Source organism: Orcinus orca, chromosome 3 (assembly GCF_937001465.1).
Source record: "Orcinus orca chromosome 3, mOrcOrc1.1, whole genome shotgun sequence".
In the NCBI taxonomy this organism is placed as follows: Eukaryota; Metazoa; Chordata; class Mammalia; order Artiodactyla; family Delphinidae; genus Orcinus; species Orcinus orca.
Genome location: NC_064561.1, coordinates 142,302,410 through 142,330,275, shown reverse-complemented (window position 1 = coordinate 142,330,275; position 27,866 = coordinate 142,302,410). Strand labels below are relative to the sequence as shown.

The following is a 27,866-nucleotide window of genomic DNA, read 5'->3' as shown; positions in this document are numbered from 1 at the left end:
AGACTTAATGCATAATATTTGTTATTTGCCTCCCCACAGTGAGTGCAGGGGCTTTGTTTTATTGCTGTGTTTTCAACACCTAGAATAGTTACTGGCATCTACTAGGCACTAAATATTTGTTGAATAAGTGAAGCCAGCTCATAGGAAGATGGGGGAGTGGGATTATGAAATGTAATACCTTCTTACTTTAAGGCTATAAATATCTTTCCTCTCTAACATTTTATAGAAAAGTTCCTTGTGTGGAAATGTCTCTGGCTCATGCTTGAATTTCAGCCAATTAAGTACTTATAAAATAACAAGTAAATATTCTTTAATGCGTTAAGGCCCTGGGATAATTTTCTGTATATATAAGATACTTTGGGGATTAAGGGGTTTGAATTAAGAGATAATGTTGGAACATGGAATATTGTAGAGTTTGTCAGCCCTGGGTTGGATGCCATTATTATGAATACCTCTGGTAGTCAAGGTAGAATAAAAGATTCTATGATCTTGGGAAGTAAAGAACAAAAGCATTTATTTATAGAGAGGGAAACGAAGGGCCTGAGACAAAATTGTGGAACTGTTAAGAGTTGGCAGGTAGATATCATTTATCTTTCCCTAAGTCTCTACTTCTTGGTTGGCTTAGGAAGTCAAAGGGCAAGCTGATTTTTTTTTTTTTTAGTCCTAAAGTAGGAAAAAGTCCTTGTCTCTCCATCTTTGACATTCATCCATTCAGGAAATATTTGAGTTACTATTACCTATTAGGCCTCAGTCTAGGTGCTAGGAATACAGTGGTGGATGAGACAGTTTCCTACTCACCCTACCCTTTTCTTTTCTTTTCCTAATTTTGTAGTTTGAATGTTAATCATTGTTTCATTGTCTTGTAGGAGATGAAAGAACTATGGTCTTTGTTGAAACGAAGAAAAAAGCAGATTTTATTGCCACTTTTCTTTGTCAAGAAAAAATATCAACAACAAGTATTCATGGGTGAGTAGATTGATATGATTTCCTAGTAAGGAGGTAACTTCTGTTTGTCATTTGTTAAGAAATGTCAGTATATTTAACTCGTATAAAATCCTAGAATTAAGATCTCAAGATCTAAACTGTTATTCTTCATCTTCATTTTAAGTTTTTATAAGAACCAAGTGGCGGGGATGGGCGAGTTAAAGGTGTGTCTTAGACTTCTTATTATGAGAATTGGTAACTTCTCAAGACATCTATTTAAAAGGCTCTTTGATAGTTAGAGCTAGGTGTTTCTTCAGCTGAATCTAATCTTTCTGATTAATCAGTGAATATATAGAATTCAGAGATTATGCTCTTTAAAAAGCAGCAATTTTTTTTTAACTGCTCAATCGACAGTACTGTATTATTCTCCATCTGAAAAAAAAACCACTAAGAATTAAATAAGAAAAGTTTCAAGACAAACGTTAAAAGGCACTCAACTATGTGGAATTGGCTTCGCCTCTGCAGGTTGTTTGGGTACATCCTTGATATGACAAAACTTGTCACACTCTTCCACGTTCTTAAATGTTGGTAAAGGGGCTAGACTAGAAAATGACATTCATAGTTGCCAAAATCTTTCTCATACATCAGGGCATGCCAACGACCCCACTTCTTCTCAGGTAAGAGCACCACCTCCACCTTGGTCCTCTTTCGGGGGCTGGACTCCACCTCTCTCTCCGCCATGTTGAGCCCCGCTCGGAACCACTGCGGCTCCCAGCGCTGCGGCGGCGGAACCTCTCGGGCCCCCGGCCCCCACCCACACTCAAAAAGCAGCAATTTTTGAGGTGGCATTCTGATCAAGTAGTATATTTTTTGTCAAGACTAGAAAGAGATTATTAATAGGTAAGATTTGATGTTTGTCATATTTGAGTTTGTATTTTGGCTCTGTGTATTAGCTGTCACCTTACCTCATCTGCAAATGGGGTTAATTGTCCTAACCTCAAAGTATTATTATGAGAATCAAACTAAATTATGACTTGAAAGGAATTAGTATAATACTTGGTATGTAAGAAGACATTAATGTTAAATGTTGCTGTTTTTTACTGTTATTAAAAAGAAATTTGTGTCGAACTTCAATGTTTCTTTTAAATAATTTTCTTAAGTGCTGTCCTAATACATACTTTTATCTTCTATCAAGTGATCGAGAACAGAGAGAGAGAGAACAAGCCCTTGGAGATTTCCGCTGTGGAAAGTGCCTAGCTCTTGTTGCTACTTCAGTAGCTGCCCGAGGGCTGGATATTGAAAATGTTCAGCATGTTATCAATTTTGATCTCCCTTCTACCATTGATGAATATGTTCATCGAATTGGGCGTACTGGTCGTTGTGGAAATACTGGCAGAGCTATTTCCTTTTTTGATCCTGAATCTGATGGCCATTTAGCACAGCCTCTAGTGAAAGTACTGTCAGATGTAAGTTTTTAATTTTTTTTAAAAATTTTATTTATTTATTTATTTATTTATTTATGGCTGTGTTGGGTCTGTGTTTCTGTGCGAGGGCTTTCTCTAGTTGCGGCAAGTGGAGACCACTCTTCATCGCGGTGCACGGGCCTCTCACTATCATGGCCTCTCTTGTTGCGGAGCACAGGCTCCAGGCGTGCAGGCTCAGTAATTGTGGCTCACGGACCTAGTTGCTCTGCGGCATGCGGGATCTTCCCAGACCAGGGCTCGAACCCTTGTCCCCTGCATTGGCAGGCAGATTCTCAACCACTGCGCCACAATTTAATTTTTAAAACTGAATGGATAGTGTTCTTACCTTGTCATTGAAAGCGGACATTTTATATATATGTATTTTAAGGAAAAGTAAACTGTGCCAATCTTTGAGACTTTATGCATGTTGTATATGAAGTTAATTTTTTCTTTTAAAGGCTCAACAGGATGTTCCTGCATGGTTGGAAGAAATTGCCTTTAGTATATATGTTACTAGCTTCAGTGGTAGTACAAGAGGAAATATGTTTGTATCAATTGATACTAGAAAGGTAAGTTGAAGGGAAAAATTTAGAACTTGGCTTTTAGTTATTCTTTGTAAATGTTGTGCTATTGTGAAGTAACTATAACATTCAGTAATTTACCTATTCCATTATTTTCATACCTGGAAGAATAATAGTTCTCTAAAAGTTTTATATACATATTATATAGTTTTGGTCTTAAAGGTGAGTTTGAGATTTATGCTCAGACACCTTCCTTTCCCAATTCTGCTGGCATTTTAAATTCTAATTTGGGATCTTCTGAGATTTTTGTAGGAATTCTTTATTTTTTGAATTCTGACCACATTATTAAGTAAGAAAATAATAGAGATGTGGTTGCATATCTTTTCTGTTGTCAGTTTATAGGCAACATCATTTTTATACAGAAACAATGAGCATACTAATCATTAAATATTTATGCTTATTCATTGAAGTGAAGAGCTTTGTTTTTCCACTTGCCAAAACTACTGGCTTAAAGTTTTCTTGAAATCCTCTGTGCATTTAGACTTTCCAGGTTTATACGTACCGTTTTTCAAATGGATTGGAGTCAGTTGGAATGAAATTTTTTATATATTTGGGGAAGACATGGTGGAAAGCTTGAATCTCAGTCTAGGCAGTGTAACTTTAAAGCTACATTAAAATTAAATGTTTGTTTCTTTTTTTTTTTTCTTTTTAAAGAATTACCAGGGCAAGAGCTCTTTGAACACAGCACGGTTTTCTTCTTCACAAGCTCCTAATCCAGTAGATGATGAGTCATGGGATTAAAGCTAAAACAACCTTCAAGTTTGTGGTACAGTTTTGATGCGGAGATGAAAATAGTTTTGATTTTTGATTTTTTTAATAGAAGTATGAAACCTGACACTCTTGTTTCTCTTGTCTTCTGTTCTTACTCCCACCCTTAAAAAGACATCCTTGCTGACTAGTTATGTGAAATGCTGAAAGTTACAACGTTGCAGTTACTGATACAAATGGTGTTAACTGGAAAGATTAAAGCATTCTAAATGTCTTGCTTATTTTTATTGTATTCTTCAGGGGTTTTAGACATATTTTATGTCTAAATGCCATGTCTTAGTATAGTGTTTATTGATCCTATAACAAACAGGACAAACGATACACTTTTGGTTAAAAATTATTGGGTCCTATTTTTACTTAAAAGGAGCCTTTAAACAGTAGTGAGTCACTGAAATATAATGACATGATTTTCATGACAAATAGACAAGCTTTTAAAAGTAATTTTGATTTTATATCATCAGATATGTGATGAACATAGTTAAATGTTTGCAATGTGAGCTCTGTACTCAATGATACAACTGTTTGTAGTTATACTATATAGACATTCCTTGAAAATAAAGGATGAAACTCTTTTCCCCCTAAGTTTTCCAACAGCACTTTTAATTTTTCTTGTTACAGGTCATAGTTCTCAACTCCTGTCTTTTGAAATTTTATTGAGTCTTGTGAAACCAATGAAGTGAACAAAAAGTCATATAAGTTGAATATAATATACATTAATACACAGATGTAATAATGAATGTCATTCTTTGAACTCAAACTATATCAATAAAAAACATTGCTGTTCACTGTTATAATTTTTTGATATTTTAATATTGAGGGAAAGTACTCTGTTTTTTTCATTTACCGTTATATATCTTAAACTTACTATGTCTAGAATGTAAGAAATTCTTAATAAATCATTAAATGAGTAAGCCAAAACATTAGGACATAAAACAAGTGAGATGTAAATATTTAGGGGGACAAAAATAATCAGTTTCAAATGTATGTTTTTATCGCTTAAAATATCCAAAGCAACATTTCCCCAACATATATGTCTTGTTATAGGAATTTGGTTAATAAATGAGGCATCACATATGAAAAGAGGAATGGAATATTCAACAGATTCTGTTGGGATAACTAGTTAGATGCCTATAACTAGTTATATGCCCATGCCATATTAAAAATAAGCCCTATGTGAATTACATAAAAAATTACAACTACAGAAAAATACAGTTAAATATTAAACCTTTGAATTGGGAATGAGAGTTGACATTAAGCTCAAAGGACAGAAATCATGATGGAAACAACAAACAGATTTGATCACAAAAGAATTAGTTGCTTATGTAAAAAGGTTAAACAGTAGACAAGGAAAAGTATTACTGTGACTACAGTGGATTATCAGTGTATAGTTATTTATATGTGGATATTTAGGAATTCTATTAGATCAATGCGCAAAGAACAGACAACTCAAAAAGGGAGGTTCAATTTTAAAAAACATGGGACAGGAATTCCCTTGTGGTCCAGTGGTTAGGACTCTGTGCTTCCACTGCCAGGGGCCTGGATTTGATCCCTGGTCAGGGGAGCTAAGATCCCACAAGCTGGAAAAAAGAAAAAAAAGGGGAAATATTTAACTTGTACTGTTAATCTCACTTCTGGGAAAGGCTAATTTCCAGTTTGTTTTGTTTACAAAGAGCATTTATAAGTCATTTCTTTTTTTTTTTTTTTTCATTTCCTCAAAGAGCTTCTTGGTCATAGCCTGATTGCCTTAAAACTTTTTTGAATTTGCTTGATTTGTCAGATTTACCATAATAGCATTACTGAAACAAATGTAAAAAGAGAAAGAAAATCATACATGATCCTACCATCATTATAAACCAACTGTAAATGTCCCAGTGTTCAATTACTTTCCTCATTTCTAGGTATAGATTTGAATAATTTCTTTTAAAAATATCAGAGTAATGGATACACATATGACTAGAAAAAAAATCAAAGTAATGGATACACATATGACTAGAAAATAAAATTCTATAGAAAGATTAATAATAGAAAGCAATATTCTGCTGCCTCTCCCTTTCTTTTTTTTTTTTTTTTTTGCGGTACACGGGCCTCTCACTGTTGTGGCCTCTCCCGTTGCGGAGCACAGGCTCCGGACGTGCAGGCTCAGCGGCCATGGCTCACGGGCCCAGCCGCTCCACGGCATGTGGGATCTTCCCGGACCGGGGCACGAACCCATGTCCTCTGCATCAGCAGGCGGACTTTCAACCACTGCGCCACCAGGGAAGCCTGCCTCTGCCTTTCTAAATTGCTCTTCCACATCCCACAAATACCTTTAATCATTTACAATGGTTGCCATCACATCTTTTGTTTTTGTCTCACCAAGTTTAGACTTCTATTGACTTTGTGTGTGATAGATAAAGATCACTCACCTCACTCTTACTTCCTTGGTAACTTTATTACGTTTTTCAAGTTTTATTGAGATATAATTGTTATACATCACTATATAAGCTGAAGGTGCATAATGAGCATAATGGTTTGGCTTACACTGTATTGTGAAATGATTACTGCAGTAATCATCATCTTATATAGTATATAAAATAAGAAAGCAAAAGAAGAAAAAAAATCGTAACTTTAATATAGTTAGAAGTACACTTTGTGAGATGATTGATAAAGGCACCCTTTTCCTTCCCTCTATTTCTGTTTTTATATTACAGCATCTGTAAACTATACATTTACATTTCCAAAGTTCATATTTGCATTCTATTCTATAACAAAAAGTCTCCCTTGTTATATCTACAGGTTGATTCTAAAATTGGAAATCAATAGACAAGGTTTACATTATACAAATATTGTTCTCTGAATGGGCCAGTTAACATAGTCTGATTATCTTTACTATTTTTCCAATTTTGTCACCTCTGTGTTTCAAGGGAGAATTATTATAATTATTATAAATGCCAGGGTCAAGTGAAAATTGATCAAAACCATTTCACATGCCAGTTTGCTTTAACCTTGGGCCATACTCTTAGAGCAATTTATTTACCCTGTAGTTTGATTGTTTTTCTTTTTTCTTGTTGGGAGAAGAAACATGCCCTTTTCATCATATTATTACCTTTCTGGGTTCAAAGTTAGTATTGTCTGGAAGCTATATCCTCAAATATGTTGGTGTTGTTAACTTTTATGAATGGACATTTTAATTTTGGCGAGTACTTGGTGTGCTTTGCAGATCCCTGGGAGTGTGTTGTATTTCTTTGATAATTTTTCCTAAGCTTTCTCTGTTCTTTCTTTATGGAACTTCTATTAATTTTGCTAGAACTGCAAAATTAATCTCTAAATGTCCTATCGTTCATGTTTTTTCATCTTTTTGCTTATGTTCTGGTAGAATACTTACCATCTTTAAACGCGTTTAAAACATTTTTAGCAATTTTATTTCCAATCTTACTTTGTTTTTCTAAATGTTGCTTAATAATGAATGTTCTGCTTTACTAATACTTGTTTAATCCTTGTAATTTAGCCTGAGAAATCTTTTTTTTTTTGCATTAAGCATTTGTTTTCCTGCTGCTTGGCATCAGAAATCTTAAGCCTTTATCAACTTCTAAGTATATTGAATGCTGGCTTTAGTCAAATTCAGTAATCTCTTCATTTTTGTGCATTTCTCTCCAACCCCTAGAGTCTAGTGCCCTCTCCTCTCTCTCTAACTCTGTTCATCAAGGCCTCCTCTCAAGAGAAGGGATAAGTTGAGATGTGAATAATAAAGCTTAGATTTTCTTCTATTGAATTCTTTGCATTTTAAGAAGTCAAAGGTTCTGGCCTGAAGTGGGAAGCTCAAACTAAAGTGGGAAGCTCAAAATGTGGAATAGCTGTACCAGTGAAGGGATAAAGATGAAGAATGGTCCTGATTTCGTATTGGGTACATGACTTACTGCATCTGTCTGTTAGGGTCTTGGGGTAGAATAGTCCTCGTTTTCTGGTTTAACTTTTCAGCATTGATAACATTTCATCATAGGGCAGCAGCATAAGTTTACCCTCCCACATTTCCCCTAGCTTTACACTTTGAGCTGTTTTTATAATCTCTTTATTGGTCCCCTAATTCGGGAGAAGACAGCTCTTCATGTTGTTTGGTTTGTGTGCTCTTTATAGATTTTTAAATATGTTTAAAATGGCACTATTAAAATTTCAGCCACACAACAGCGTGCATGATGGTCGACAGGGGTTGTCTGTGTTCAATGTCGGCTTTAGATTTCCCCGCTGTATCCCACGCAGAACAGGAAACCTAGTACCTGCTTTGTAAAAGTCCAGAATGGACTCGTATTATGTCCCAGGGTGCTGGTGGTGAGATAAGGCGCTCGTTTTACGATCCGGCCAGCAGAGAGCCAAGCCTCGGCGGCCAGACGGCTGTGTGCGGCCGTGGCCACCTCGAAGCAGCCAGTGCTGGAAAGCAGCTTCGTCTGCATCCCGCCTCCGGCTTGTGGAGGCGGCCCCCGGGGGCGGCCCTGACCTGGTGGTCCTTCCTCTCCCGGACCTGGCAGCGTTCTCTCCGTTCTCTCCGCGGCCTCGGCTGGGGAATGCCAACTAGTACTGGGGGCGTGGGGCGGCAGGAGCCTTCCCCCCGGGGCGGAGCCGGAGGTTGGCCTCAAGGGATCTGAGGGACTGCGATGAGCAGCTGTTAGGAAGGCGTCCCTGCCGCCGGGAGCTCTGGCTGACCAAGTCCAGGTGAGTGTGGGGCGTGCGCGCGTGGTGGGCTGGCACCGCGGGGCTTTCCTCCGGCCTTCCCTTTAGAATCGCAGCTCCTAAATCACTTTGGACCGCGTAGGTTATCGACCCAAGTTTTACTTCAAATCTCGGGGGATTTATCAACCTATGTAAAACCCATTCGTAGACCCAGCGAAAGGCCCCAGAACCGAAGATTAAATGACTCCTGCTTTAGAGACAGTTGGTGGTGCCCCGAGGAATTCCTCGTGAAGAGAGAATGGGGGTGGGTGGGTGTGGGTTGGAGTGGGGGAAACAGCAGGGTTAGTGTGCTGAAACACTGCGGAGGCTGGAAATTGCGGTGAGCAAATGATTTGTCTTAGAGCTTGGGGTCTGGCGATTCAGGTTAATCCTTTAAGCGACTCATTACTTGTTTTACTGTAATTTAGGAGACTGCCAAATTGTCAGCGTAGGGCATTGAAATCTTTTCTGTGGGGGATTTTGCATGTGAGAATTCCTTGAAAGATTTTTTTCTGCTGTCAGTATTTTCTGGATTTGGAGTCTCATGTGTTTGTAGAATTCTTTTTCAGCATTCAGGAACAAAACCCAACTTTTTCTCCCCTTCTTTGTATATGAACTTGTTAATTCTCCTAAAGTCTTGGCTATATCTATTTAACCTGATTTTCTCCTTAGTTTTGGGAGGGGGTTACCATGTGGGGGGTAAATTCTCAACAGAGGTAAGAGCAGTTTAAAATACTCAAAAACTTGTATGTGTAGGATGAGAAGCTCCTGTGTGACAAGGTAGGTATGATGCTTTATTATAAAGAACTAGTTGGAGTAACCTTAACACTGGCTTTAATGTTGACTTGGTGTTGCCTAGCACTATCAGTGATCTGCTTTATGCCTCAGTTTGCTTTTATGTAAAAGAAAGACAGTAACTGGATTTTTCTTCATTTGGTGTTCACCCAATGAAGATGCACACAGTCAGTGCATGCAGTTACAATAAAATACTTTTAAAGAGGCAGCTTTGTGTAAGAATGCAGGGTATCATAGCCAAATGCTGGTGCACTTGTATTTTTATGTTCATATTCTAATATTGAATTAGCTGATATATCTTTTTAAAAAATTTTTTTTTTTAATTTATTTTTTGGCTGCGTTGGGTCTTCGTTGCAGCATGTGGGCTACTCTTTGTTGCAGTGTGCGGGCTTCTCATTGCGGTGGCTTCTCTTGTTGCAGAGCACGGGCTCTAGGTGCATGGGCTTCAGTAGTTGTGGTGCACGGGCTCAGTAGTTGTGGCTCACGTCAGTAGTTGTGGCGCATGGGCTTACTTGCTCTGCCACATGTGGGGTCTTCCCAGACCAGGGATCGAACCCATGTCCCCTGCATTGGCAGGCAGATTCTTAACCACTGCGCCACCAGGGAAGTCCCTAGCTGATATATCAACGTTCAATAAATAGTTGATTCTCGAGAAATATGTCAGAGATCACATTTGCAACTATAGTGCTTGAATTGCTTATAAATATCACAGGGGCATGAGTGACGCTTGTTAATTGACTATTTCTGCATCTTACTATATATCTCATCTATCGATTGTTTCATCAGTCATAGGATGCTCCACCACCGGAGCATCTACAGATACTAATCAACTAATGCATTTGTACCAGTTAAATGCAGTGCAGGTTCTGACAATTTTAACATGTTTGTTCTTCAGCTGAATTATCTTACTATATTACTAGTCATGGGGGATGGTGGAAAGTTTGGATTCAGTCATTTATTTCAATTCTGTAGACAGAATTACTGCTGCTATAGTGCAACAAAGTTAAAACCAGCATTTGAAGTACAGAATGTTTTGGTGCCAAAATAAGTACAGTTTATCATAATATGGATATTATGAATGAAATATGTAGAGAGAATGATGCTAATCACATTTAAAATAAGTAGTAACAGTCTTCTTGTAGTTTTCTCTGTATATAATTGGGTAGGAAAGTGAACCCTACTCAAGTCAGAAGACGCAGATTGACCTAAGTTTGAACCCGAGCTCAACATCTTACTATTTGTGTGCTTTGGGACAGGTTAACTTTTTAATCTTTTTATTTGAAATAAGATTTTCATATTATAAAATGCACAGATATTTAGTGTATGGCTTAAATTTTTACCTACATATACTTAAAACCATTGTGTGAATCAAGGTGGGTAACATTTCTATCACCTTCTTGTCCCTTTGCACTCAACTCCCTTGCCCAGAGGTAACCACTATTCTGATTTTTATAACCATAAATTATATTTGTTCCTGAATTCTATATAAATGGAATCATAGAGTACGCTCTCTTTTGTGTTTGGTTTTGTTTAGGATAGTATTTGTGAGATTCATCCATGTTGTGTGTATCAGTAGGTCTCTTTTATTGTGTGGTGTTCTGTCATGTGAATATACTATAAATTGTTTTTCCAGTTTCTTGTTGATGAGCATTTGAGTTGTTCCCAGTTTTTAACTACTATAAATAAAGCTTCTGTGAGTATTCTACTACAAGTCTTTCGGTGAACACAGCCCTCAGTTCTCTTAGGCATGTACCTAGGAGTGGAATTGCTGGATCATGGGGTAGGTATGTGTTTAACTTTATTAGAAACAGACAAAGACTTTTCCAAAATGGTTGAATCATTTATTATAGCTACCAGCATTGTAAGAGTGTTCCATTTGCTTCACATCCTCACCATTTTTTGGTATTGCTGGCTTTTAAAATTCTAACCATTTACTGTGGTTTTAATTTATGTTTACCTGATGATTAGTGATGTCGAGCACCTTTTCATGTGTCGGTCATTTATTTCATTCTTTCTTCACCTGTTTACATGTCTACCTGGTCACAGTCTTGGCAACAGTACACCTGGGAGTGGTAAAAGGGGTGGAGAAAAGGTGGAATCAAGGGGTGGGGTGCTATCTTGCTGCTTGGTGGTGACACCAAGAATTGTGAAATGGTTTATCTTTTTTTGAGTCACTGATTATATCTACTAGAATGACACTAGCTGCTTTTACAACTCCCAAAACTTCAGTGACTTAACAAGATAGAAGGAGGTTTTTGCTCACCTAACTATCCAAGGAGGGTGTTCCTGCAAGGTAGGTGGCCTCTCAAATTGTTACTTAGGACTTCAGGCTTCTTCCATCATGTGGCTCTGTGATCTTTGGTACATGGCTTCCAAGGTCTTTATGCTTCTCTTCATCAAACCAGGAAAAGGGGAAGAGGTGGGTGGGGGAAGGCAGAGGTGCACATACGGAAGATATTTATGGATTAGGCAAGGAAATGGCATATATACCTCTTCTCACATTCCACTGTTGAGAATTTAGTCACATCTAATTGTAAGGGAGACTAGGTAAAGTAGCCTTTTCTGTACACCCAGGAAACTGGGAATCAGCTAGCAGTCTCTGCCAATACTGGTGAAATGGGATGTTCTTAGGAACAGTCACTGGATTTCTGTACTAAACTCAGGACAAAGACTAAATTCTTGATTTGTTTCAAGTAGCAAAGAACCTGTGTAAACTGCTAAGAAGATATTAAATAAGATACCTCCCCATTCTGTGTTTTTGCAACCTGCCTGTGCTGTAGGAGTTGGAGAGTGACCATAAAAGATAATGATAACTTAATAAATCCACTTTGTGCTGGCTTAAAATGCTTTGGTGAAAGCTGTTATCCAGTGTAATTTTATTTATGTAATATCTTACATTTATGAAATGTAATTTAGGATAAGGTAATAAAATTTATCTTTCATTAATATTTCAGGACTTTTTGATATTAAAACTTTAAAAAAGTGTTTAAGTATTTTTTAGTGACTTATTAGAACACTACTTCTAAGACTGTCCATGGGGAAATGCGAAGTTGTTTCTTTCACACCTTTCCCTTGAGCTACTAAGATACTCCTAATATATTGTAGTTGCTAAGTCATTCCACTGATCTTTTGTAATTAAAATCGTCAACGAATAAGCAGTTGCCTTGAATTATTTAAACCTTGGGTCAGCAATCTTTGTAGCTCTTGAGTCCAGTGCACATCATTGTTAGAAGGAAGAGAGGGAGAAGAAAACAAAGGAAGAAAGAAGGGAACAGAAAGAAAATGAGTGTGAGGTGAGGTGCAGTAGAGCTTCCTAAGTAGCCCTGCTTTTAAGCCTTCCTTGGGCAAATCATTGCTCTAGAGCAGTACTGTCTGATAGAAGTATATTGTGAGCTACATATGTGATCAGTATATCCCAAATATCATTTCAGTATGTAATCATAAAAATTAAGGTACTTTACATTTTTGTACTAAATCTTTGAAATCCAGTATATATTTTATAATTACCTCATATCTCAATTTGGATGCTGTTTTCATTGGAAATACTTAGGATCGATATTTAGATTTTATAAACTATACTGAATATAGCAAATTATGATTCATGTACCCAATATAGATTCACATACTCAAGTTGTTCCAGACATACTTAAGTTTTCCAGTAGCTGAATCATGTCTCAGGTTTTAAATTTAGATTAAGTAAAATAAAATTTTTAAAAATTCAGTTTTTCAGTTGCACTAGCTGTGTTTCAAGTGCTTAGTAGCCATATGTGGTTAGTGGCTATGGCTACTTTAGTGACAGTGCAACTCTAAAGTCTAGACTAAGTTAACTGTAAGCTCTAGGAAGGCAGGGACTTCTGCCTGGCACTGAGAAAGTGCTCAGGAAATATTTGTGGTTTGCAAATAATATCCTATTTTAAAGTTGGTAGAGTTGAAAGTGAGACTTAATAAATAAACTAATTTAATTAATTGAATAGCTGGAGGGAAGCCAGGCTTCCAAAGCTACGTCTTTGTTTCCAAAATTTAATTATTCCTAATAAGCATTTAGTGTGGAGCTATTTAGGCCAGAATGGCTATACATTTTTGGAGCATGCCTCTTTCCACTCCAGTGGCTGACAACTCTGGTCAAATTGCATATTAATTGCCACATAGTGGATTAGCTAAACAACTATGGGGGAAAGTAGTCAGTCTGATCTTTCTGTACTTCATTGGTTTGAATTTGGGGAATATGAACTAAAGGAAAATGAATGAAGTCAAAATAATTAAGGTTTTAATTCTGAAAAATAATCATACATCCTATTCTATGTTGCTCGGCAGAGGAAACTATTTTGTTGTTACAGGGGCAGACACATCTAATTTAACAACAACAACAACAAAAATCTAACTTGCACAATGTTCCATAGTGTGAAAAAAGGACTATATTCTTTGAGAATGGGAGTTTTATGTTTTAACATCCCTATGTTTTTTCCCACTAATTACGCAAATTTTACTAGTTTGGTGCTCTACTCACACTTCTTCCACAAAGCCTTCCTTGGTTACTATAGTTCATAATGCTTCCTCCCGTTCCTGGATTCTTTTCTCATAGACCCCAATATTTTGTCATCCAAATATATATCTACAGTGTTGTGAATTGTTTCCCATTTGACTCATGTCATATCATATCTAGCCATGCCAACTCAGTGTTTAATGAGTAGCAGTTCCTCAACATTTGCTTGAGTACACAGAAAACAAGTGGAAATCCTGGCTGATAGACTTCTTAAGAACCTGACTGTTCCCATGGTTTGTGTTCAAATTGCTTTACCGCATTCTGTTTGACTTGAGTAGTGGCAGCAGCTTGGCTGAGATGGAGAGAGAGAGCTGAACTGCCAGGTATTGGGAGTACTGGATTAAACAACAAGCCAAAGTGAAAGTGACAGTCAAGTTGTTAATCACTTACTGAGTTTGTATAAACAAGGGTCTAAACTAAAGAAAGACTCCCTCTGTTCCACTTTTCCCTATGGAATGGCCTACTGGTTGAGGGTCAGGTGGATCAGCACAGATGTTGGGGGTTGTCTCACTCTTCAGGGAGCCCTGAACAAAAGGCACCTGCAGATTTATGGACCTAGGGGCTGGGAGAAGGAAGAAGGAAGAGCTAGGAGTGGGAAAGTACTGAGTCGGGTGAAGAAAATTGTCTTCAAGTTTTCCACCATAGGAAGACTTCCAAATAGAGACGCCTGGGCCAGGAATGCAGATGTGTGTAAGAGCATGGCCATCCATGGGGACCTGAGTCCTTGTATGCAACAACTTTCAGAAATGGCAATGCATTGTGTATTGATTTTGTACCAAATCTGATATGGAGAAGGCCTCTTTCTCCTGTGAAGCCTGCCAGGGAAAGCCTTTGTAATTGCCTATGGTCAGCCTGAAAAGTCAGGTTTTTTGGGCTGGGAGGTGGACTCCTTACATATGAAATCTAAATACTTCTGTTCTCAGGACCTGAAACTACTCTCATCTATTCTAGGATGGACATTTCCTCACGTTTTAATATCTTTGAAATCAGAATGCATTTTACAGTTGACATCATCCAGGTAACAGCTGTGATCTAACTGATGCTTTTGGATAAAAATCAAGAAAAGTACCAGAAGATAGAGAGCAAGAAGGCCAAGAAGGAGAATATGGAGCTCACCTCCCTTGATGAACACATAGAAATACATCTACATGTGGAGCAATTCTCATAGAAAACAAACTGGAGACTGGCAGACTTATGTAACCAAGGCTGTAAGATCCACATGGAGTTGAGTAGGAAGGAAAGAAAAGTGGTCAGGTCAGGACCTGTGTCCCTGGGAGGAGACACAGAAGAGGAGCAGGATTATGTGGGCTCAGATCCTCCCTGGGGAGCGAACAGTTCAAACCGTGTATTGGGTGCCTTAGCCCTGAGGTCTGACACTGGGAAGACAAGTCCTTTTAGCTGGTGTGAAAACCAGTGGGACTAACAATAGAACTGTTAGGGAGCTAGACTTGGCTCATGAAGAGCATGCACATACTTGCTTACTCCTGAAACAGGGCAGAGGGCGTAGATTGAAACTGCCTGGGACTTAGGCTGGTTTCCCTCGACCACTCAGTGCATGCCCCGGCTGATGCCAAGCACCTGCTCCAGCTCCTCTTGCTCTGCAGTGCAGCTTCCCACTAGGGTGAAGGCTGCTGTTTCTGAGGAGAGTACACAGTTGGGGATGGAGTGGCTCAGACCCAGCACAGCACCCATATAGGGTGAGGGCAGGCATTACTGGCATTTATGGGGGCAACAGATCGGGAGTGGTGTGGAACTCTGGTGTGCTGGGACTGCCCCAGTGTGCACCCTGGCCTGCACCAGTCACCAACTCCCATCACTCACTTGAGTCCCTCTTGCTCCAGCACTGCTCCCCTCTGGGGTAAAGGTGCTGATGCTGGGAGGGGGAAAGCACAGACTTAGAAGGAACAGAACCAGCTCAGACCTGACCCTCAGGCCTTTCGTTCCAACAGTTTGGGACCTGCCCCTGACCCCAATAGAATGATGTTGGTCACTGAGCAGAGGAGATGCCTTGGCTCACACCTGGCTCTGACTCTAACCCCTCCATCTCCAGCCCCACCTCCCACCAAGGTGATAGCTGCCAGCACACCCTGGGGTAAGACGTGACTCATGATCACTTCAGGTCCAGCTCTCCTAGGAAAGGCACCGGGCACATGCAGACAGTATAGGCATGCTCCCACACAAGGACACCCTTGCAAGACTGGGATAGGTAACTGGTTCACCTAATTTCAAAAGAGAAAGTTAAGCAAAATGAGAAAGAGGCATTTTTTTTTTCAAATGAAAGAACAAGAAAAAGAAAAAACCCTGAAAAAACTAATGAAAATGATAATTTATCAGGTAAAGAGTTAAAAGCATTAGTAATAAATGCTAACTGAATTAGGCAAAAGAATAGATGAACACAGAATTTTAATAAGGAAGTAGAAATGTAAAAAAGAACCAGTCAGAACTGAAGAATACAATAACAAATGAAAAACACACTTGAAGAAATGAACAGCAGACTAAAGTGATACAGAAGGACACATAAGTGATCTGGAAGATAGAATAAGGGAAATCACCCAATCAGAACAGCAAAAAGAAAAAAAATGAGAACAGATTAAGGGACCTGTGGGAAAACACCAAGTATACTAATAGTCACATTATAGGCATCTCAGAAGAGAGAGAAAAATGTACTGAAAATGTAACTTGATTAAACTGTGGCTGAAAAATTCCTGAAACTGAAGAAGGAAATAGATATCCAGATATAGGAAGCACAGAGTCCCCCAAAAGATATGAACACAAAGAGACCCACAATAAGACATAATTAAAATGGCAAAAAGTTAGAATTCTAAAGGCAGCAAGAGAAAAACAAGAGTCACTTAAAAGGGAGCTCCCATAAGGCCATCAGCTGATTTTTCTGCAGAAACTTTGCAGGCCACAGGGGAGTGGCATGATTTATTTAAAGTGCTGAAGGGAAAAAGCCTGAAACTTAGGATACTCTACTGAGTAAGGTTATAATTCAGAATTGGAAGATAGATAAAGAACTTATTAGACAAGTAAAAAAAAGAAAAGAATTCATCAACACTAAACCAACCCTAAAAGAAATGTTGAAGGATTTTCTATAAGTGGAAAAGAAGGCTACAACAAGAAGTAAGAATTTATAGGAAAGGAAAAATCCAATTAGTAAAGGCAAATACATAGTAAAGGCTGTGAATCACTTTAAATAACCTAGTACAAAGATTAAAAGATAAAAAAATTGTAAAATCAACTATAACTACAAAAAAGGGATAAACATGAATATGTAAAATATGACATCAAAAATACAAAAATGCAGGGGTGGGGAGTAAAAAAATGTAAGTCTTTTAGAGTGTGTGTGAACTTAATGACTACCAGTTTAATTAAAACAGGTAGATATAGGTCAACATATGAACTCCGTGGTAACTGCAAATCAAAAACCTACAATAGATACACAAAAGCTAGAGAAAAAAGAACAAGCATACCACTAAAGCAAATAATCAAACCACAAGGGAAGAAACTAAAAAAGAAGAAAACAGAACTACAAAACAACCAGAAAACAAGTAGCAAAATGGAAATAAGTATATTTAAATGTCCGTGGACCAAATGTTCCAATCAAAAGACATAGAGTGCCTAATTGGATAAAACAGTAAGACCCATGTGTATGCTGCTTACAAGATACTCACTTCAGAGCTAAAGACACACATGGAATTAAAGTGAGGGTATGGAAAAGAATATTTCATGCAAGTAGAAACGACAAGAAAGCTGGGGTAGCAATACTCATATAAGACAAGATAGACTTTAATTTTTGAATTTTACTTTATTTACTTTTTTATACAGTAGGTTTTTATTAGTCATCAATTTTATACACATTAGTGTATACATGTCAGTCCCAATTGCCCAATTCATCACACCACCATCCCCACCCCACTGTGGCTTTCCCCCCTTGGTGCCCATACGTTTGTTCTCTACATCTGTGTCTCAAGTTCTGCCCTGCAAACCGGTTCATCTGTACCATTTTTCTAGGTTCCACATACATACGTTAATATACGATATTTGTTTTTCTCTTTCTGACTTACTTCACTCTGTATGACAGTCTCTAGATCCATCCACATCTCAACAAATGACCCAATTTCGTTCCTTTTTATGGCTGAGTAATATTCCATTATATATATGTACCACATCTTCTTTATCCATTCGTCTGTCGACAGGCATTTAGGTTGCTTCCATGACCTGGCTGTTGTAAATAGTGCTGCAATGAACATTGGGGTGCATGTGTCTTTTTGAATTATAGTTTTCTCTGGGTATATGCCCAGTAGTGGGATTGCTGGATCATACGATAATTCTATTTTTAATTTTTTAAGGAACCTCCATACTGTTCTCCACAGTGGCTGTATCAATTTACACCCCCAGCAACAGTGCAAGAGGGTTCCCTTTTCTCCACACCCTCTCCAGCATTTGTTGTTTGTAGATTTTCTGATGATGCCCATTCTAACTGGTGTGAGGTGGTATCTCATTGTAGTTTTGGTTTGCATTTCTCTAATAATTAGTGATGTTGAGCAGCTTTTCATGTGCTTCTTGGCCATCTGTATGTCTTCTTTGGAGAAATGTCTATTTAGGTCTTCTGCCCATTTTTGGATTGTGTTGTTTGTTTTTTAAATATTGAGCTGCATGAGCTGTTTATATATTTTGGAGATTAATCCTTTGTCTGTTGATTCATTTGCAAATATTTTCTCCCATTCTGAGGGTTGTCTTTTTGTCTTGTTTATGGTTTCCTTTGCTGTGCAAAAGCTTTTGAGTTTCATTAGGTCCCATTTGTTTATTTTTGTTTTTATTTCCATTACTCTAGGGGGTAGATCAAAAAAGATCTTGCTGTGATTTATGTCAAAGGGTGTTCTTCCTATGTTTTCCTCTAAGTGTTTTATAGTGTCTGGTCTTACATTTAGGTCTCTAATCCATTTTGAGTTTATTTTTGTGTTTGGTGTTAGGGAGTGTTCTAATTCCATTCTTTTACATGTAGCTGTCCAGTTTTCCAAGCACCACTTATTGAAGAGACTGTCTTTTCTCCATTGTATATCCTTGCCTCCTTTGTCATAGATTAGTTGACCATAGGTGCGTGGGTTTATCTCTGGGCTTTCTATCTTCTTCCATTGATCTATGTTTCTGTTTTTGTAAGATAAGATAGACTTTAAAACAAAGTCTATAACAAAAGACAAATAAGGTCATTATATATTGATAAAGGGATCAATACAATAAGAGGATATAACATTTGTTAACATGTATGCACCTTACATAGGAGCACCAAAATGTATAAAGCAAATGTTAACAGATGTAAAGGGAGAAATTAACTTTAATAATAGGTGACTTTAACACCTCACTTACATCAGTGGACAGATCATCCAGACAGAAAATCAACAAGGAAACAGTAGTATTAAGTGATACATTAGATCAGTTGGACTTAATAGATATCTATAGGATATTCCACCCCAAACCAGCAGAATACACGTTCTTTTCAAGTGCACATGGAACGTTCTCCAAGGTAGGTCATATGCTAGGCCACAACACAAGTCTCAACAAATTTAAGAGGATAGAAATTATATCAAGCATTTTTTCTGACCACAACAGTATGAAACTAGAGATCAGCTACAGTAAGAAAAATGGGGAAAAAACCCCAAACACATGGAGACTAAACAACAAGCTACTAAAAAACCAATGGGTCAATGAAGAAATAAAAAGAAAATCAAAAAATACCTTGAGACAAAATAAAAGCACAACTTTCCAAAACCTATGGGACACAGCAAAAACAGGTCTATAAAGGGAAGCTTATAGCGATACAGGTCTACCTCAGGAAACAAGAAAAATCTCAAACAACCTAACCTACCATCTAAAGGAATTAGAAAAAGAAGAACAAACAAAGCCCAAAGTCAGTAGAAGGAAGGAAATAGTAAAGATCAACAAGGAGGGCTTCCCTGGTGATGCAGTGGTTGAGAGTCCACCTGCCGATGCAGGGGACACGGGTTCGTGCCCTGGTACGGGAAGATCCCACATGCCGTGGAGCGGCCAGACCCGTGAGCCATGGCTGCTGAGCCTGCGCGTCCAGAGCCTGTGCTCCACAACAGGAGAGGCCACAACAGTGAGAGGCCCACGTACCACAAAAAGAAAAATCAACAAGGAAATGAAAAAGAGCCCCCCCCCCAAAAAAAAACAATGGAAAAGATCAGTGAAGCCAAGAGCTGTTTTTTTGAAAAACAAAACAAAACAAAATTGATAAGTCTTTAGCCAGGCCCATCAAGAAAAAAATAGAGGACCCAAATAAAATAAGAAGTGAAAGAGGAAAAATAACAGGTGGTACCACAGAGCTACAAAAAATCGTAAGAGAATACTATGAACAGTTATACACCAACAAATTGGACAAGCTAGAAGAAATGGACACATTTCTTTAAGCATACAGTCTTCCAAGACTGAATCAGGAAGAAATAGACAATCTGAACAGACCAATCACTAGTGAAATTGAATTTGTAATTTTAAAAACTTCCAGTAAACAAAAGTCCAGGACTGGAAGACTTCACAGGGGAATTCTATCAAACACATAAAGAAACACTAATACCTATACTTCTCAAAATATTCCAAAAAAGTTGAAGAGGAGGGAACACCCCCCAATTCATTTCTATGAGGCTTGTATTACTCTGATACCAAAACCAGACAAAGACACTACAGAAAAAAAAAAAAAATCACAAGCCAGTATCTCTGCTGAACATAGATGCAAAAATCCTCAACAAAATATTAGCAAACCAAATCCAACAATATATAAAAAGGATCATACACAATGATCAGGTAGGATTTATTCCAGGGCTGCAAGGATGGTTCAATATTTGCAAATCAATCAGTGTGATACACCACCGTAACAAAAGGAAGGATAAAAAAATCACATGATCATCTCAATAGACTCAGAAAAAGCATTTGACAAAATTCACCATCCAATCACAATAAAAAAACCTCTCATTGAAGTTGGTATATAGGGAACATACCTCAACATAATAAAGGGCATTTATGACAAACTCATAGCTAACATCATTCTCAATAGTGAAAAACTGAAAGCTTTTCCTCTCAAATCTGGAATAAGACAAGAATGTCCACTCTCGCCACTTTAATTTAACATAGTATTGGAAGTCCTAGCCACAGCAAACAAGAAAAAGAAAAGTCATCCAAATTGGAAGGGAAGAAGTAAAACTGTCTCTATTTGCAGATGATGTGATACTATATATGTAGAAAACCCTAAAGTCTCCACCAAACTCTATCAGAAGTAATAAATGAATTCATTAAAGTTGCAACATACAAGATTACAGAAATCTGTACAGTTTCTAGCCACTAGTAATGAACTTTCAGAAAGAGAAAGCAAGAAATCAATTCTATTTAAAATCACATCAAAAGAATAAAATACCTAATAATAAACATAACCAAGGAGGTGAAAGACCTGTGCTCTGAAAACTTTTTTTTTTTAGGCCACGTGTGAGGGCATGTGGGATCTTAGTTCCCTGACCAGGAATTGAAACTACATCCCCTGCATTGGAAGCGTGGAGTCTTAACCACTGGACCGCCAGGGAAGTCCCTGAAAACTATGAAACATTGATGAAGGAAATTGAAGACGATACAAAGAAATGGAAAGGTATCCCATGTTCATGGATTGGAATAATTTTGTTAACATACCCATACTACCCAAAGCAATCTACAGATTTAATGCAATCCCTGTTTAAAATACTCATGACATTTTTCACAGTAGAACAAATAATCCTAAAATATATATGGGACCACAAAAGACTCTGAATACCCAAAGCAATCTTGAGAAAAAAAGAACAAAGCTGTAGGTGTTACGCTTCCTGACTTCAGACTGTACTACAAATCTACAGTAATCAAAACAGTATGGTACTTGCACAAAAACAGACTCACAGATCAATGGGACAGAATAGAGAGCCCAGAAATAAACCCACACACTTACGTTCAATTAGTCTTTGACAAAGGAGGCAAGAATATACAATGGAGAAAAGATAATCACTTCAACAAGTGGTGCTGGGAAAACTGGACAGCTACATGTAAAACAATGAGATTAGAACATTTCTTCACACCATATGTAAAAATAAACTCAAAATGGGTTAAAGACCTAAATATAAAACTTGAAGCCTTAGAACTCCTAGAGGAAAACAAAAGCAGAACACCATTTGACATAAAGTGTAGCAATATTCTTTTGGATCTGTTTCCTAAGGCAAAAGAAATAAAAGCAAAAATAAACAAATGGGGCCTAATTAGACTAAAAGCTTTTGCACAGCAAAGGAACCCATCAACAAAGAAAAGACAACCTACTGAATGGGAGAAAATATTTGCAAATGATATGACCAACAAGGAGTTAATATCCAATATATATAAATAGCTCATACAACTTAGCATCAGAAAAACCCAATAGCCCAATTAAAAAATGGGCAGAAGACCCGAATAGACATTTTTCCAAAGAAGACATACAGATGGTCAACAGGCACAAGAAAAGATGTTCAGCGTTGCTAATCATTAGGGAAATGCAAATCAAAACCCAGTGAGATATCACCTCACACATGTCATGGCTATCATTAAAAAGTCTACAAATAACAAGTGTTGGTGAGGATGTGGAGAAAAGGGAACCCTCCTATGCTGTTGGTGGGAATGTAAATTGGTGCAGCCACTATGGAAAACAGTATGTAAGTTCCTCAAAAAACTAAAAACTAGAGATACCATATGATCCAGCAATTCCACTCCTGGGTATGTAAAAGGAAAACACTAATTTGAAAAGACATATGCACTCCAGTGTTCAAAGCAACATTATTTGCAGTAACCGAGTTATGGAAGCAACCTAATTGTCCATCAGTAGCTGTGTGGATAAAGAAGTTGTGGTATATATATACAATGGGATATCACTTGGCCATAAAAAAGAATGAAATTGTGCCATTTGCAACAACATATATGGACCTGGAATATATTATGCTTAGTGAAATAATTGAAACAGAGAAAGACAAATACTGTATGTTATCATTTATATGTGGAATCTGAAAAATAAATGAACGAATATAACAAAACAGACTCACAGTTATAGAGAACAAATTAGTGATTACCAGTGGGGAGAGACGGGGGTAGAGGATTAAGAAATACAAACTATTATGTATAAAATAAGCTACAAGGTTATATTGTACAGCATAGGGAACATAGCCAATATTTTGTAATAACTTTAAATGGAGTATAATCTATAAAAATGTTAATCACTATGTTGTACACCTGCAACTAATATAATCGTGTAAATCAACTATACTTCAATTTTTTAAAAAAGCAAGTACAGAATCAAAAAGTCTTAATCTTGGTGAGATACAATATCTTTTTATATTTTCTTACCTATCTTTCTTTTAAACATTTCCTACATAAGATCTTGAATTTGGCAGTTTATGTCTTTGGCATCTGTGTTTTAGACTGTCCTAACATGTTCTGTTGAGATAGATTGAGGTGTAGGATACAGAATCAGAAGGGAATACAGTGGACATTCTGAAGCAGAGAGGCCAATGTCTAATTTTTCTTTGATGTTTGTTCCTCCGTATTTAATTATGAGAGCTTCCCATGGCTAAGTAAATTATTTCTCAGTCACCTGAGAAGAGTAAGTTTTCCTTTTTCTTTTTTTGGCCCAAAGTCCTTATCTTGTAAAGGTCAAAGTAGTAAAACACCTAACTGTCAAATCTTATGTCCTCTTTTTTCCCCCACTCACTAGTGTTTTCTAGGGATTGTTAGCACCTCTAACCATGCCAAGGTTTTCTGGGAATGACTTGAAATCTTGCTTAGTAGTTTTGGGAAACATAATATGACTGAAAATGAGACTTTACTAATTTCACTAGCTCATGGGTCTCACTAACTGGAGGGAGTCCTGAAGAAACTACACATATGAAAGGAAACTTTCACTTTACTCTGTGTCAGGACTGCCATGAGCTGTTTCACAACCTCTACCAGGGCAGAACAAACTAATTAAACTGTGGAATGTTCTAAGGATCCAACTGGAGCCATTTCCCCAAATCTGACTGCTAAGCCTGTCTAGGAATAAGGACTGGGGATAAGATTCTGATGATATCACAACAGTGTCCCTCTTCACTTGCATTTATCTTTTCTTAATTTTTTAAAATTTTTATTTATTTATTTATTTTTGGCTGCATTGGGTCTTTGTTGCTGCGCATGGGCTTTCTCTAATTGTGGCGAGCGGGGGCTACTCTTCATTGTGGTGCTCGGGCTTCTCATTGTGGTGGCTTCTCTTGCTGCGGAGCACGGGCTCTAGGCGTGCAGGCTTCAGTAGTTGTGGCATGCGGGCTTCAGTAGCTGTGGCATGCAGTCTTCAGTAGTTGTGGCTCACGGGCTCTAGAGTGCAGGCTCAGTAGTTGTGGTGCATGGGCTTAGTTGCTCCGCGGCATGTGGGATCTTCCCAGGCCAGGGATTGAACCCCTGTCCCCTGCAAGGACAGGCAGAATCTTAACTACTGCTCCACCAGGGAAGCCCCTGCATTTATCTTTAATGCAATTTGGAAACCAAATTCAACTGGTAGATAGCAGGAAGCCAAAGGATCCTGAAAGACCACATAAGAAATGTGGTGAACCAAAGCCTTTTTGTAACAAGGAGAGCAAATCCTGAGACAGTGGCTCTGACAGCCTCACCTGCTATGGACTGAACCAGAGGCTTGGGCAGTGGAATCTCATTGGGAAAAAATGGACTTCATTTTCCTTATTTTTTATTACCCCATTTACCTTTTCTGTATATTTCTGTCTTCTAACACTCCTCTTAGCCCTGAGTTATTCTGATGTGCACCCCTGCTTAAGAAGCACTGGCTAGATTTTACTCTCTATAGAAATATCACCTATAGGTAAATGTATATTAGCACATTCTCTTTTCTACTTTTTCTCTTGAAATCTGTTTTAGTTATCTATTGCTGCATAATAAATTAGCCCCAAACTGAGAGGCATAAATCAACATTTATTATCTCACCATTTCTGTGGGTTAGGAATCTGGGCATGACTTAGCTGGGTCCTCTGGTTCTGCGTGTCTCACAAAGCTGCAATGAAGGTGTTGGCTGGGATGGTCATCTCAGGACTTGGTTAGTAAGGATCTGCTTCCAAGCTCACTCAAGTGGTTGTTGGCAAGATTTAGTTCCTCTCAGGTTGTTGGACTTAAGACCTCAGTTTCTCACGAGCTGTTATCAAAGGTTGCCCTGTGAGTTCCTTGCCATATGTGCCTCTCCATAGCACAGTTTACAATGTGACCACTAGTGTCATCAGGGTGAGCAAGTGAGAGGGCAGGAGAGAGTTGAGAAAGAAAAAAGTTAAAATTTTATAAACTGATCACAGAAGTGACATCCCATCACTTTTGCTGTGTTCTGTTAATTAGAAGTGACTCACCAATTCCAACCTACACTCAAGAGAGCATTACACAGAGCATGAATAACAAAAGGCAAGATGATTGGCAGACATTTTAATTTTTTTAATTGAAGTCTAATTGACATACAACAGTATATTAGTTTCAGGTGTACAACATAATGATACGGTATTTGTATACATTAAGAAATTATCACAATCTGTCTAGTTATGCTCTGTCACCATACAAAGTTATAAGAATTTTTTCTTGTAATGAGAAATTCTAAGATTTATTTTCTTAGCAACTTTCAGACTTGCAGTACAATATTGACTATAGTCACTATGCTGTACATTATTCTCATGACTCATTTTTTTTTTAAATGTTGAGCCTTCTTTTAATTTATTTATTTTTATTTTTGGCTGTGTTGGGTCTTCGTTTCTGTGCGAGGGCTTTCTCTAGTTGTGGCAAGCGGAGGCCACTCTTCATCGTGGCACGTGGGCCTCTCACTGTCGTGGCCTCTCTTGTTGCGGAGCACAGGCTCCAGACGCGCAGGCTCAGTAGTTGTGGCTCACGGGCCTAGTTGCTCCGTGGCATGTGGGATCTTCCCAGACCAGGGCTCGAACCCGTGTCCCCTGCATTAGCAGGCAGATTCTCAACCACTGCGCCACCAGGGAAACCCGACTCATTTCTTTTATAACTTGAAGTTTGTACCTTTTGATCCCCTTCTCCCATTTTGCCCTCCCCTTAACTCCTCTCCACTCTGGCAACCATCAGTCTGTTCTCTGTATCTGTGAATTTTGTTTGTTTTGTTTTTAGATTTCACATGCAAGTGAAATCATGCAGTATGTATCTTTCTTTGTCTGACATATTTCACTTAGCATGGTACCCTCAAGGTCCATCCATGTTGTCTCAAATTACAGAATTTCATTCTTTTTCTATGGCTGAGTAGTATTTTACTGTATATTTATACCACATCTTCTTTAACCATTCATCCATTGATGGACACTTAGGGTGCTTCTGTATCTTGGCTATTGTAAATAATCCTGCAGTGAACATAGGTGTGCATGTATCCTTTTGAAGTACTGTTTTTGTTTTCTCTGGATAAATACTCAGAGGTGGAATTTCTGGATCATATGGTAGTTTTATTTTTAGTTTTTTGAGGAATCTCCATACTGTTTTCCATAGTGGCTGCATCAATTTAAATTCCAATGGGAGACGTTTGAGAAGCTGTCTACCACAGAATGTAAATTATTACATGAATGATATACAGTTTGGAAATTGGAACACATAGGGGTGTGACTCCTATTCCATAACTCTTGAAAGTAATATAACAACTTTAAAAATTCAGCCTGAATCTGATAGTCCCTATCCTGTTGGAATGGCAGGAAATTTGATCTCAGGCATTATTAGGGATCACCTTCACCCCAACACATAAACTCATAGTTATGCTGAGGTTCCAGGTTCATGAGCACCACCAAAGTCCTGGGGAAGCCCTTCAGATCAAACTCTTGAAACCTAGAAAATCCTTTACCTCTCCATGGTCTGGGGCTGGGTGGGGGTTTTCTTCCTCTTATTCTCTGCTGCCTCTCTAGACACTCTCTTCTCCCTTCCTTGAGGTACCTCTCCCATTAATCTGAGCCCTCCCTAAAGACTGGAAGAGTCATTGACTTCAAGTGGGCATTTCCAGCCTGTTCACATTCCTGAGTAAAAGAAATAACAAGGGTCCTGTCTTCTTGCTTATAATGGGGAAGGAAGGAAACATAAGAGAGTGGAACATTAACATCTCAAAATTAGCCTGTTGGACAAGATGAAACCTCTTAGACACTGTTTAAATATTGTTTCACCAAACTATTAATATGGTTGTTATTTTTAAATCTTTTTATTTTATATTGGAGTATAGTTGATTAACAATGTTGTGTTAGTTTCAGGTATACAGAGAAGTGATTCAGTTATACATATACCTGAATCTATTCTTTTTCAAATTCTTTTCCCATTTAGGTTGCTACCTAATATTGAGCAGAGTTCCCTGTGCTATACAGTAGGTCCTTGTTGGTTATCCATTTTAAATATAGCAGTGTGTATATGTCAATCCCAAACTCCCTAACTATCCCTCCCCTCCCCCTGCTTTCCCCCTGGTAACCATAAGTTCATTCTCTAAGTCTGTGAGTCTGTTTCCGTTTTGTAAATAAGTTCATTTGTATCATTTTTTAAGATTCTGCATATAAGTGATATCATACAGTATTTCTGTTTCTCTGACTGACTTCACTCAATATGACAATCTCTAGGCCCATCCATGTTGCTGCAAATGGCACTATTTCATTCTTTTTAATGGCTGACTAATATTCCATTGTATATATGTACCACATCTTCTTTATCCATTCCTTTGTCGATAGACATTTAAGTTACTTCCATGTCTTGGGTATTGTATACAGTGCTGCAGTGAACATTGAGGAGCATGTATTCTTTCAGACTGTGTTTTTCTCCAAATATATGCCCAAGAGTGGGATTGCTGGATCATATGATAGCTCTATTTTAAGTTTTTAAGGAACCTCCATGCTGTTCTCCACAGTGGCTATACCAATTTACATTCCCACTAACAGTGTAGGAGGGTTCCCTTCTCTCCACACCCTCTCCAGGATTTATTGCTTGTGGATTTTTTGATGGTAGCCATGCTGACTGGTGTGAGGTAATATCTCATAGTAGTTTTGATTAGCATTTCTC

The 27,866-nt window shown here is 38.0% G+C and overlaps 2 protein-coding genes across 2 annotated transcripts in view; both read left to right on the top strand.

Annotated features, from left to right (window-relative positions):
• Positions 1 to 4,318, top strand: part of DDX4 (DEAD-box helicase 4) — a 68,886-nt gene extending 64,568 nt beyond the window's left edge. The window contains exons 19-22 of the mRNA XM_049707915.1: positions 867 to 966; positions 2,120 to 2,390; positions 2,846 to 2,956; positions 3,623 to 4,318. Coding sequence (XP_049563872.1) covers positions 867 to 966; positions 2,120 to 2,390; positions 2,846 to 2,956; positions 3,623 to 3,709 — 569 coding nt within the window. The 3' untranslated portion in view covers positions 3,710 to 4,318. The remainder of the gene's footprint in view (positions 1 to 866; positions 967 to 2,119; positions 2,391 to 2,845; positions 2,957 to 3,622) is intronic.
• A 3,704-nt stretch (positions 4,319 to 8,022) lies between these two features.
• Positions 8,023 to 27,866, top strand: part of IL31RA (interleukin 31 receptor A) — a 64,164-nt gene continuing 44,320 nt past the window's right edge. Inside the window, 1 exon segment of the mRNA XM_004286863.3 lies at positions 8,023 to 8,335. Within this exon segment, the coding sequence (XP_004286911.1) occupies positions 8,023 to 8,335 (313 nt within the window).